Consider the following 13,669-nt stretch of genomic DNA (forward strand, 5'->3'; position numbering starts at 1 on the left):
GTGTGTGTCTGTGTGTGTGTGTGTATAAATGAGACTTGTGTCCTTAATTTAAGGTTTCTTTTGAATTCGATTATCTTTGGTTTCACTAACTTTGTGGCTTAATCTCTAATGAGTAATTGAAGTAATAAACTTTTTTTTTTAATTTCCTGAAACGAATGTTGAGTTGCTTTGCAAACCATTCTGTGAGATTAGAGACTGATATCTTTTGTGTTATAATAAAGTATTACTACTATGCATTATTAAAATCCCATATGGACCTCAGAATTTTATATGAAAGGATAACCCACTTCCAATGAGCTCTTATAAATAGACATTCCTAATATTTTAAACTGAGATACTTGAAATCAGATAACTACTTTTCCTCTTCCCATATCTGCTCCCCTGAGATTTATAAAATCACAAAATTATTATTTGGTTTGTCGTAGATTTTATTGTATATGCTTTCAGCTTAATTGTGAATTAGTTCAATTTTTAGCTTTCTTTGCTGTCTCTCTTGGGAAATATCATAAAAATGCACTCCAGCAACAATCAATTCAGGCTAATGTGTTTGTTTCCTTTCATATCTCTCCTACCCATCCAGTTTCTTGTTTTATTAGATAGGGCACTGTTATCACTACATTTGAGAAGGGTTTTTTTGTTTGTTTGTTTGTTTTTTGTTTTTTTAAACTAAAGGTGAAATCCGTATTTACCCATCAAAAAAATACTTTCGCAGCACCTTCTTATTTGGCAATGTATGATTTTTAAAACTAAATTGGTTATTGCAGTTACATTGGCTTCATCATTCTTAGCTCCCCCCCATCATTTTATCATGTTAAAATATTTATATGCGACAGTTTATTTTAATCATTAAGCACTGTTAATTGAAGTACTTTCATTGTTCCCTATAGAGAGAACACATTTTAGAAAAGGGTTTACTTGCATGCAGTTTCTGGTAATACACTGTGAGCGTACTAATTGGGAGGCTTGGGTTTCTGGAACCTATAACCTAAGATAAATGCCTGAGCTTGGAGTGAAGGTGGTAGAATCCCGCTCAGCAGAGGATCCCAGGACCTATCCACACTTGTATTCATATGACACAAGAAACTGAATGATGTTAGCTTCTTGAAAGGTATGCAGCTCATAAAAAGCAACCAGCAGGAAATCAGAAACAGGAAGGATGATGCTTTGTTGGAAACAATTTTTCATTCTGAGTACAATTATACTCCATGGACAAGAAAGCTACTACATCCTGTCGCTAAATATCACAACCTAGAAGCCTCTAATGAACTGATTAGCATTCATGTATCTCTTGGAAGTCAGATATATGAACAGTTGGTGTACTTTGCTATTGACAAAGCTTATAATCATAAATATTCTTTGCTGAGATTAGATTGCACTCGTTTGCTTTTCATCTTGGTTAGACATACTAGTTTCGAAGTAATTAAATTCATTCATTGCAAAGCTTTGTTTACTTTAATTAGGACTGACAACAAGTCACATTTTGAATATTAAATGGATTTATATAGATCTTATTAAAATGGCAAATTGTGAGCCTCTTATCAGATCTCAGAAAATGAAAGAATTCGGAAACTAAAATGCACAATGAATAAAAATGTCTTTAACTAAAGTTTGGGTTCTTAACGCTCAAACTTTGCCTTAAGTTTTAGTGCTTATTAGTTAAAACGCGTGTCTAATTGTTTGGTTCATCAACCAATTCTGAAAGAATGTATGTATTATTTAACTTGCTAGGGATGCATTTTTTACAAGTAAATATTTAAACAATCATGACTTAGTAACTTAAATAATCCGTTAATTGAATTGTTTTAAATTATAATGATAGAATCTGTTATATGAAATTTCGCTATTAGCATTCACTTACAGTATATTGTAATTTTATTCTTCCAGTGACTGCTTTTTACTTATATAACTACTGAGTATAAAAATGTGAATTTAATACATCCTTTTAAAATGCATGTAGTTATTTCATATACTCACATTGACTTTTTAGTAATACTTATGTTACTTTCCAATTGCTAAGCCTGGGTCAGAAATACGATTGGAGTTGACCGTTTCCACTGTAAATATTTGCTTGAAAAATTTGGGACATGAATTTAAGGTAGGGCCACCAACATAGTTACATGCAAACTATTACATGTGAAGTATCCACACTTACCTCTTCTATGTGAGAAAATTAGGAAAATACCAGGATTGGTGTCATGTGGTGCCTGTTCATTTCTTTTGAACTTTAGATTCTAGAATACTTCTTATATTAAGGAAGATAACAAATAGATCCTAAAGCATTGCCTTGAATTTCTCCTTGCCCGGAATTTACCTTTTCTTCTCTTCCTACCCCATCTCCTGAGTCTCTTAGAAAAAGTCATTTTGCCAGACATTTCTATATTTTTGTATTTGTCACACTTATAATCACTTGGCTTTTTCTCATGTTATAGTCTTTAAATTTCTTCACTGCAATCTTACTTTATTTTCATACTTTTTTTTCCTTGTTCTCGTATATAGCAATGTGTTAGGCACTTTTGAAATTATTACACAGATGCTAAAACTATTCCAATAAATTCCTTGAAAGACTTAGATCTTATAGCTGTATTCCACACTGTGTAAAACACAGCATCTTTTAGGTAAAAGAATTCAGTACCTTTCTATGTGATTGAACAGCAGTTAGAAAGTAAAATAGAGGAATGGGATCTGTGAAATATAAACTCGTATAATACATGTCCATTTGCAAGAGTGGGAGTTTGGGTAATTGGGTGTGATTTGTAATAGATTTTTCTCTTGAATTTCCCCTCTCTCCCTTCCTCTCTTCCTTCTTAACTTCCTCGTCTTTCCTTCCTTATCTTCCATTGAAATTCTGTTTTTTTGTTTTGTTTTGTTTTTTGGTTTTTTTAAGATTTTATGTATTTATTTGACAGAGGGAGAAACAGAGAGAGAGGGAACACAAGCAGGGGGAGCGGGAAAGGCAGAAGCAGGTTTCCTGCTGAGCAGGGAACCCGATGCGGGGCTCGATCGCAGGACCCTGAGATCATGACCTGAGCCGAAGGCAGCTGCTTAACAGTGGAGCCATCCAGGCACCCTTCCATTCACATTCTTAACAAACTTCTAAAACTTGTATTAAAATATCCTGCTCCTCATCCATATCGGTAATGATCTTTTCCTTCCCTGAAGCCTCACTGTGCTACAGCTACAGCACTTGGTGCTCGCGGCTCTTTTGTTGTAACACTCCATTTGTTCCAGGCCATGTCCCCTTAGCCAGGAGTTGTCCGACAGCCTGATGTAAACTAGCCTCTCTCTGTCTGTATAATATCACACACTTTTATTTTCATCATTACACTTATCACTCTCTGACGATTCATGCATTTCCTTCTTTATCCTCTGTCCCCACTCTCCAGAAGGTATGTGTCATGAAAGCAGGGATTCTGCTTACCTCGTTAAGTAGTGTTTTCTCTATTGCCCAGAACAGTGAGATGCAGTGGAGCTTAGTGAATACTTACCGAATGGCTGGCTTGCTGCCTGGCCGGCTGGATCCTGACTACTTAAGATCTATGAAAGGTTTTAGCTGTAGGGGACCGACTAAAGCTGGTCCTTGTAAGATGTGTCAATGGAAGTGATAGCTATCATAGTGGGGGGAAAGCACAATAATCAGGGCAGGACAGGAGACTGAATGTGGAATGTATTTGTGCTGGGTGGTTTCACCGTCGCTCAGTGAGAGAATAGCCCATCAGCAATGATGTGGAGTGCCTCATTAATGTAACCGTTTATTCTGACCTATCAGACAATCCTTTTAAACTGAAAATTAATTTGACATTTTCCCAAATTGTTTCTGTTCAGTCACAATTTTGCCATTCTTGTGGGTAATTCCAGTTATTCAAAGCTCCACTTCATTCCTTTGGGAGCAAATTGTTTCATAGATAACAATGATAAGAAAATTAACGTAGAAAGCTCTCTAGCTGTTAAAACAAGACCATGTCATTCCCATGGTTTTGGCTCTTGGTTTTCTTTCCCATCTTATCTTTTTAGTTTATATAGAATTGCAATATTTTTATTAAGAACATTCAGGCAGGCGCCTGGTAGCTCATTCAGTTAAGAAATTGACTTGATTTCAGTTCAGGTCACAATCTGATCTCTTGTGAGATTGAGTCCTGTGTCGTGCTCTGTGCTGGGTGTGGAGCCTGCAGAAGATTCTCTTTCTGGAGGCACCTTGGCATAGTTGGTTAAGCACCTGACTCTTGCTTTCAGCTCAGGTCTGATCTCAGGGTCATGAGGTGGAGTCCTGTGTCGGGCTCTCCACTCAGTGGGGAGTCTGCTTGAGTTTCTCTGTCCCTCTCCCTCTGTGCCTGTATCCCCCCTCAAATAAATGAATATTTTTTTTTTTAAGAAAACTCTCTCCTTCTCTCACCCCCTCAACACCTTCTCTCTTGCTCTCTCTCAAAAAAAAAAAAAAATGCTTAAGCATATTTCTAATGTTTTATTGACTTGTGATTACTATCTGAAAATCCTAAGAAGTGTTATTGGGTAATACTTAACAGCTTGACTTTAACCTGTTGACCAAATTGATTCTTTTTTTAAGAAATATTTATTTATTTGAGAAATCACACAAGCAGTCAGGTTGGGGAGGTGGTTGGTAACAGCAGACAGAGAGGGAGAAGCAGGGAGCCCAATGCAGGGCTTGATCCCAGGACCCTGGAACCATGACCTGAGCTGAAGGCAGACACCCAACAACTGAGCCACCCAGATGTCCCCAAACTGATTCTTGAGAACGGGCATATTCCCTGGTATTAGGATAAAATGACTAATATTTGTGAAGTGCCTGTTATTAAAATGCAAAGCCTTACCATGCAATGAGGGAGAAGAAGAGGAGTAGCTTTAGGACCATGCAATTAGCAACACTCCCTAAAGTAGTACACTTAGCGTGTTGTCCAGCACACCTATTTTCAGGGACTCTCTTAGGCCTTAGCATTACATCCAAATTGTATGTGTGTGAATGTGTAGATATGAAATTTTTTGAATGGAAGTTCCATAGCTTTCATCACACTTCTGAGGAGGCCTGTTACCCTTGCCACCAAAGTTTAAGAGTGATGACACACTAGCGGAAAATGAATAATTGGCACCAATCTTTTGACAGATGAGTAGACTTAATGCAGCCAAGAAGATGGAACACAGCATCTACAGACGGGACTGATTGTCAGAGGTGACTGTCCTCTAGAAATGTGGTGGGACCCAAGCCCTAGTAGGGAGTTGGACTAACAGGAACAACTCAACTCTGTTCTAGCAGAATACAATGGATTACAAATGCTGTGTGTTCAATGGAACGAACTTAGAGCCATAGAGATGAGAGAAAAAGGCTTTGCAAAAGAGGAAGAATTGAAGGAAGCTTTAAATGATAGGTTTGGACAAGCAAAGGCAGAAATCAGTTTCTCTTTTAGACAAGAGTTGAGAATAGATAAATAATCCATATGGATATAGCCTGTGTCTGGGACATAAATAATTTTAGGTGAGAGTTATAGATTGAATAAATAAACTAATGCTGATTTCTGACCTTACTATATAAATGATGGAATGATTATTTCATGTTACAAATGAATCACCATATGGTCCATTTAATGTTAGTTCCTGAATGTGTTTCAAATGTTTTTTAATTTACATAAATTCACTTTACAATATTTCATGAATATGGATATTTCCTACGACAAAGTGATTGAAAATCCGTCACGTGTGACTGTATTGTTATAATTTCTTACGATTTTGTGATTTGAGTAATTATACAAAATCTTTTGTTACTCATCCAAGCATTAAAAATTGATACTGCACATACATTCGTTAACTGCTGCTACTGTTCTGAAGTAGATTCTAGAAAATATAAGGAGGCATTTTGCTATTCAGATTAATATAAACTGAGCCACAGGAAGATCTAAAGATTTTCTTAAGGTTGTTAAAAAATATCAACTCTTGCATTAGAATCCAAACTTCCTACATTCTAGTTTATTCGTTTTTTCCTAAAATACTATATATAAAAGAAAGAAGAGCAGAGTATGGCAGGGGAAAGAAGAAAAAAGAACGAACCAGCTTTAGAAGGGTAGTAGGTAATCTGTGGTCTGACCCTAGACATGGGTATAAGTGAGCTGTGATTGCCTGGGATGCCTTTCCTTTTGGGGAGCTTGGGTTCTAAGTGTCAGAAATTTTCTGTGCACCTTGAATATCACTACCCATCCGGAATCAGTGCTGTCTCTTACTCAAAGTGAAGAGCTCAGATCAGTTTCCTTATTTTATCTTCTACTGGGGAATACTCTGATCAGAGGAATCCTATCTTTTAAAATTGAAAATTGTGGAAAATCTTTCCTTTAGGTTATAAATATTCCATGTTCGGTTTTGTTTTCTTGGTCTTAATCTAGTTGTTTTTACTACTGACTTGTAAAAAAAAAAATACTATGTATTTTTTTACATTAAAGACAACAAAATGGCTTTCATAAGCTTAATTCTATATGTTCCATATCTTTAAATGTCCCAACGAGCCATAGAGGAATATGAACAATACTCTTAACAGTGTCATCTTTTCAGAATGAGGTATGGTATATCTAACTGCATTAGTGATTTGTCACACCACAAAGGAAATGCTATGGTTTGTTTAAAAAATGTTTTCTAATGCTATCATTACATTCACTGTTAGCCTTCTGAAAATCAGTGTGCTTTGAGCTGTGTTGTCATAAATAAGAGAGAGAAGAACATTTCTGTATGTGCAGGTATATGTGCCAGATCATAATTTTAAATAATGTAATGCATAGAATAAGGTATGTACCAATTTTCCAAAGGAAAGTTAAAACATGAAGTTATGTTCATTTGGAGTTCTTAATGTAACTCTTAATTTATTTTTGGATTGATTTTAGAAGCTTAAAGCTTAAAATGAGTAAGTGGGCAATAAAAAAGCTAAGTGTTTACATTTACTACAAAGTGGTATTCATCTCTCAAAGAATTTGGCATTATTAACTCATTTCTCCTTGGAACAGCCCTGTAAAATAAGTAGTGTTCTCATTCCCATTTTATAGATGAGGAAATGGTAGCACAGGGAGATAGAGGCACTTGCCCATAGCCACTTACCACCAGGTACAGGAGTCTGAAATTGACCCCAGTTGGTCTGTTTAACCTCTGTGTTCAGAGCCCATGTAGTTGATTTCAGTATTGTGGAAATTACTCCATTTCAGCTACCAAGCTCTACTTTAAATCATACTGCATGATCTGAATAACATATATACACAAGTTGGAAGTAGAATTTCCTGGAACTCAGTTGTAAAAGAAAAATTTTAAATACTTAAATTTTCTGATAATTTTGACAAAGTTATGAGATTGAAGTTAGGATTTCACTGCTGCACAGGATGGATTGAGTTGTAAGAGCAGTGACTTGTTAGAGGTACTTCTGGCATTTTGGAGATGTGTAATAGTGCCTAACAGTTCAAACACTAGACTCCCAGATTTTTCCTTAAACGTTACTTTGTAAATTTCTGAATCCCTTAACTATAACATACAGCTTTGTTATCACTGCAAAAGAACAATACGAGAAGCTTTTAAAGTTACACGAAAAGATGGAGAAGTTATACCAGAGTCTGATGGGATACTATGCCATCGATGTGAAGAAGATGTCCGTGGAAGACTTTTTTAATGACTTAAATAACTTCAGAACCACATTCATGGTATGTTAAAATTTTCATTTGTTTTCTAAAAAGGTGTCTGTGTCTATACCATCGCGTCAATTATTACTTTAATTTCATTACCTTATTCCACTCTTGTTGTCTGTAGTAAAAACCTACCTTTCCCTATGTTGAAAGTTAGCTTTAAAAATTTCTGATTTTAATACGATTGAAAAATAGAAAGTTTGTTCTCTTTTTGGCCTTCCCAACATTAAGCTGTAATTGGAAATTTTGATTGAAAATGTGACAAATTCTGAAGTTTTTCATAAAGACTCCCCTCCTGGCCAATTATAGAGCACTTTTATAATATGTTTTTTGGCTATGAATTTGTTTCTTTATACTTAAGATCAATTTGTATTTTTGTGGTGTAATTTCACCAAATTCCATGAAGCTCTTATGAAGCTCTTTTTCTTTTTTTTTTCCTTTTCTTTTCTTAATGCATTGTACAATAAGCTACCTGTGATTTGCCTCTGAATGGATTTTACATTCCTAGGGTTTCCTTTAGATACTTTAATAGGGAGGTCAGGTCTTTGATGTGGAATCCTTTCATTTAGGCATTAAAAAGATCTTTTGAAAAGTATTAGCTGATTAGATGAGGAAAAAGAACCACACACATATTAAAGTGAGAAAGCATTGTTGCCTCCCCAGGGAAACTGGTGATACATTTTTGCAATAAAAAATTATGTTATTCTTAATAGATGGGTAAGTCATTTCTCTATTTCAGCAAATGTTTGTGGGAATTAAAAAGTTTCTTGAAGGGTAAAGAAAACTTGAATTTTAAAGAAGCGTTTCTTTTTACTCCTAGGAAAAATTTATTGCTGAATGTATTGCACTTGGTTATGGTGAAATAGTCCTTTAATCAAAACTCAGTATTTTAAGGGAAAACTGGTCTACAATAAATACACGTTTGCCCATAGCTTTAGTTTTTTCCCTCTACAAATTCAAAATGATTCTTTAGTTTTTCACTACCAGAAGTAGAAAAATTGGATTCAATTGATAAGTATATTTATTATGTCTCTATATGTGTGAACTATTATACAGTATATTTCACTTTTATATCTTATGAGGCAACATGGCTTTAGTGGAAGTAGCAAAGGCTTTGCAGTCTAAGAATGCTAGGCTTGGATTCCACACTAATTATGTGACTGTGAACTGATGTAACCTTACTGAACCTCAGTTTCCATATTTGTAAATAGAAATATTAATTCCTTTCTCATAAAAGTGTTTATTAAACCAGCTACTACATATTAAATATTTATTGCAGCTTCTTGCACATGGTAGTTGTTAAATGAATTAGTGTCTGGTGAAGGATTAATTTAGTAGGCTTGAGGTATTCCAACCCTGCGTATCTCAAAGAAAGTACACACCCTCCCTTGGCACCTGAGAGGTCACCTGTAGCCCTTAGAATACCCTGTCTCCCACAGATCAGATGTTTTTGGATGCCTGGGGCCTTGGACCAACCTATATATTGTTTTGTTTTGTGGGGTTTTTTTTTCCATTTTATTTTATTTTATTTTACTTCTTTTTGGTGTGCCAGTATTTATTGTTTCTGCACCACACCCAGTGCTCCATGCAATCCATGCCCTCCTTAATAGCCACCACCAGGCTCACCCCAACCTCCCACCCCCACCCCTCCAAAACCCTCAGATTGTTTCTCAGAGTCCACAGTCTCTCATGGTTCATCTCCCCCTCTGATTTCCCCCAACTCCTTTCTCTCCATCTCCCCATGTCCTCCGTGTTATTCCTTATGCTCCACAAGTAAGTGAAACCATATGATACTTGACTCTCTCTGCTTGACTTATTTCACTCATCATAATCTCCTCCAATCCCATCCATGTTGATATAAAAGTTGGGTATTCATCCTTTCTGATGGAGGCATAATACTCCATTGTGTATATGGACCATATCTTCTTTATCCATTCTTCCATTGAAGGGACAGTTCTTTCACCATCTTGGTTCTTTCACGGTTTGGTGACTTTGGCCATTGCTGCTATGAACATTGGGGTACAGGTGGCCCTTCTTTTCACTACATCAATATCTTTGGGGTAAATACCCAGTAGTACAATTACAGGGTCAGTGGGAAGCTCTATTTTTAATTTCTTAAGGAATTTCCATACTGATTTCCAAAGTGGCTGCACCAACTTGAATTCCCACCAACAATTTAAGAGGGTTTCCCTTTCTCCACATCCTCTCCAACACATGTTGTTTACTGTCTTGTTAATTTTGGCCATTCTAACTGGTATAAGGTAGTATCTCAGTGTGGTTTTGATTTGAATCTCCCTGATGGCTAATGATGATGAACATTTTTTCCTGTGACTGTTAGCCATTTATATGTCTTCTTTGGAGAAGTGTCTGTTCATGTCTTCTGCCCATTTTTAGATGTGATTATCTGTTTTGTGTGTGTTGAGTTTGAAGAGTTCTTTATAGATCTTGGATATTAGCCTGGGGCCTTGGACCAGCCTATAGATAGTTTTTGCTAGAAATGTGTTTTATGGGAACTCCTGGGTTGCTTAGTCATTAAGCATCTGCCTTCTTCTCAGGTCATGAGCCCAGGGTCCTGGGATCGAGCTCCACATCAGGCTCCCTCCTTGGCGGGAAGCCTGCTTCTCCCTCTCCCACTCCCACTCTCTTGCTGTGTCTCTCTCTGTCAAAAAATAAATAAAATCTTAAAAAAAAAAATAAAAGAAAGAAATGAAAGAAAGAAAGTCCATGCCTACATGACTGACCTTCCCAATAAAAACTCTTGATACCAAGACATGGGAGAGTTCCCTTTCTTGGTTGTACTTCCTATGCATTGTCACATGTCATTGCTAGAATAATGTAACTCCTCTGGGAGAAATCAATTGTGATTTTAATCTGTGCCCTTTCACTGTAATAAAGTGTAACCATGAGTACAAGAGCTTTTTAGGTTCTGAGTCCTTCCAACAAATTATCAAACCAGAGGGTGGTCTTAGGGACCCCTGGACACAATTATGCATAAAAGTATAAAATAGATATATGGAATAATAAAATCTATCATATATTGAGTGTTCTGTGAACCAGATATTCTTCCAAATGCCTTATATATGTTATCTCAGTCAATCTTCATAAAAGTTGTCCACCTTTCACTGTTACCATCCCTCTGTGTCACAGAGATGGAACATATCTGGCTTAATGTCATGTAGCTATAAAATGGTAGAACAAGGATTTGAACTCACTCTGTACAGGCTTCCTCCAAAAGCCTGTACAGTTAAATGTTATGTAGTGCTCCTTCTCATGTTTTATAGCTTATATTCTGTTTTACAGATAAGATCACTGGCATACAAAGGGTTTTCTAATGAAACAAAGGGTTTAAACATTTAGATTGGCATTTGAATCAAGTCTAATTCCAAATTTTTCTAAGATCTGGCAGGATTAAAGGGCTTTGGGCATTCTGGGGGTAACTTGGTCATTGTGTTACTAAGTGATAGGCAGAGAGTGAAAGTGTTGAGTTGAGTGGAGAACCATTCAAAAGAGGAGGGTAATAAAGTAAGAACAACACTTTATTTCAGAGTTCACATGGTTCCTAGAAGTAGATGCTGTCACACACACATATGTGCATTGTACTGAATTAACCTCATTAGATATAAATATAAAAATATGTTTTATTTTATTTTTTAAATTTTATTTACTTATTTGACAGAGAGCACAAGCCTGTGGAATAGTAGGGAGAGGGAGAAGCAGGCTCCCTGCTGAGTAAGGAGCCTGACACAGGGCTCGATCCCAAGACCCTGGGATCATGACTTGAGCTGAAAGCAGTTGCTTAACCAACTGAGCCACCCAGTGCTTAAATATTTTATTTAAATGAATAATTTGGAGAGGAAAGTTTCTTTTGCGTAAAAATAAAAAAAGACTGGAAGGAAGTGGTTATATCAAGGTGGTGAATTTGGCACACACATTTTATTGTTTCCTCCTTTGTGGTAAATATAGTTATACTGCTTGAATTTTAGACAGTGTATGTTTAAAAAGATGACAGTGTCAATATTGGCAAAAATTTTTGACAAATGGTTTGTTTTCTCAAATTCTCCTGATCCCTTATGTTGCTATTTAATTCCACACTATTCAGCTTTGAAAATCCAGTTAACTTCACTGAATCAGTGTGCAAATTTTAGCAACAGATGTAGTACTTTAATGTGTTAGGTCTGTTCTGGAAAGGCATATCAATACAATAAGCAAGAAAATAAATTTCCTTTTTAAGAAAATACTGGTAAGATACATTTATATTGTTACTTCATCCACTGGTATTTAGGAATACTCCTGGCCATGAATGAGCAAATCTTACCAATAAGGTGGAGGTCCATTTTGTATTACGTACATGGAGCTGGAGCCACTGTCCTCATTCCATACCTAACCCCCCCACTCCCACCAACTATGGCAGTTTTCCATGGAATGTTTTCTCCCAAGTTCAGATCATTCTATTTATGGTTTCCTATGCCTGGAGCATTCTGTCCGTATTTTGCCTGGCAGAGTTACTATACTCACCCTTCTGCTCTCTGCTCAGACTTCGCTTCATCTAGTTAGATGTGTGTCTATCTTGCTTACCTTGTTTCTCTATTGTAATTCATGGCATTTATCTATTACTCAGCAGATGGGTAAATTTGTTGAGCAAGAGTCTAATCTTGGTGGGTGGGGGCCAGGCTTTGATAGCTAATACATATAATGCTAGCCAAGTGCCAGGTGCCCTATTCATTCATTTAACCCTAACAATTACTAGATGTGATATCCATATTGGTATTATTCTCATTTTACAGATAAAAAAACTAAGGCTTATAGACGTTGTGACTTGCCAGCAACTGATGGAGCTGAGGGGCTAACCCAGGGAGTCTTGTACCAGTCTATCCCATAGATGCTGAACTCTATCAATTCCTATTAAACATGGGAATTACATTTAAATGACTAAAAGAACTAACCTGAAACTTAATACCTCCCCAAAATAAAAAATGTGACCTCTTTTATTTTTTTTCCAAATTTATTTTTAATAGTGATTGGTTTGTGAATAATTTTGTGAATAATTTATTCAAAAATATTTATATTTTAGAATTGCCCCAAAATTTACTCTTAAACAATTAAAGTCTGGCTCATTTTTATTTAAAGCTCTTTGCGATACCTTTCACCAACTCATGTAATCTCTTACAAGTGTTACTAAGATCTTTTAACTACATTGTTTATATTTAGCTGTTCATGTTCTTTTATATATTTATTGTTTTCCTTTCCTTTCTGAAAGTTCCTACACAATAGCTAAAGAAGGAACATCTGTTCTAGACTGATGCCTCAAGCAATGTAGACCAAGAGGCAAAAGTTCCACTATCATGTAGCTTCCTCTGAGGAGCCCTGCTCATTGTGACCGCAGCTTACCTCACCTCTTTTCTAGTTGGAGATTCTCATCCGGCAATTAATTTGTTGTTGTGTTAACAATCTACTCTAGGTAGATGGTTTCTATTTAGAACTACTCATCAATTTCCAAGAAATAAGGAATAAGTTTCCATTATCATCATATTTAGCTTTATTTTTATTACTGTCTTCAACAAGACAAACCCAAAAACAACTGCCAGTAATTGAGTGCCTGTTTCGTGCTAGAATCCATGCTAGATGCTTTATCTACATCATCCAACTTTGTCTCCCCAGTGTTCTTGTGAGGTACAGAGTGTCACTCGTGCAGTAATGGGGGCTGGGGGGGCTGGGGAGGCTGGTGGTAAAGAATTTGAGTGTCTTTTCAGAAGGCTCCAGAATTGGTAGGGGCTAGGATTTGAATGGAAGCCTGCCCGACTCTAATGCCTGTACTTTTTAGAAAAATATTTCCAAGTAGACTATTGCTCAGAGAGTTTGGAAGAATTGTTAAAATGTGATTTTTAAGGGCTTTTTTGGTAATTTACTAGAGGGAATCAGCACAAGACCTACTTTATATCCTCATTCCTTAATAGAATAACTTTCTGTCTACATTGATGGGTTCATGGTACAGAAAGTTTGTTGGTCTGGTT

At 36.3% G+C, this 13,669-nt stretch overlaps 1 protein-coding gene across 6 annotated transcripts in view; it reads left to right on the forward strand.

Moving 5' to 3' along the window:
* The window catches only part of DIAPH3 (diaphanous related formin 3), a 499,636-nt gene that overhangs the window by 312,026 nt on the left and 173,941 nt on the right, over positions 1–13,669 (forward strand). For all 6 annotated transcript variants that reach the window (XM_013047223.2, XM_013047224.2, XM_004775321.3 and 3 more), the window contains one exon: positions 7,512–7,676. In XM_013047223.2, coding sequence (XP_012902677.2) covers positions 7,512–7,676 — 165 coding nt within the window. The remainder of the gene's footprint in view (positions 1–7,511; positions 7,677–13,669) is intronic.

The sequence above is a fragment of the Mustela putorius genome, unplaced genomic scaffold (assembly GCF_011764305.1).
Source record: "Mustela putorius furo isolate JIRA1106 unplaced genomic scaffold, ASM1176430v1.1 tig00000179_pilon_pilon_pilon, whole genome shotgun sequence".
Taxonomy (NCBI): Eukaryota; Metazoa; Chordata; class Mammalia; order Carnivora; family Mustelidae; genus Mustela; species Mustela putorius.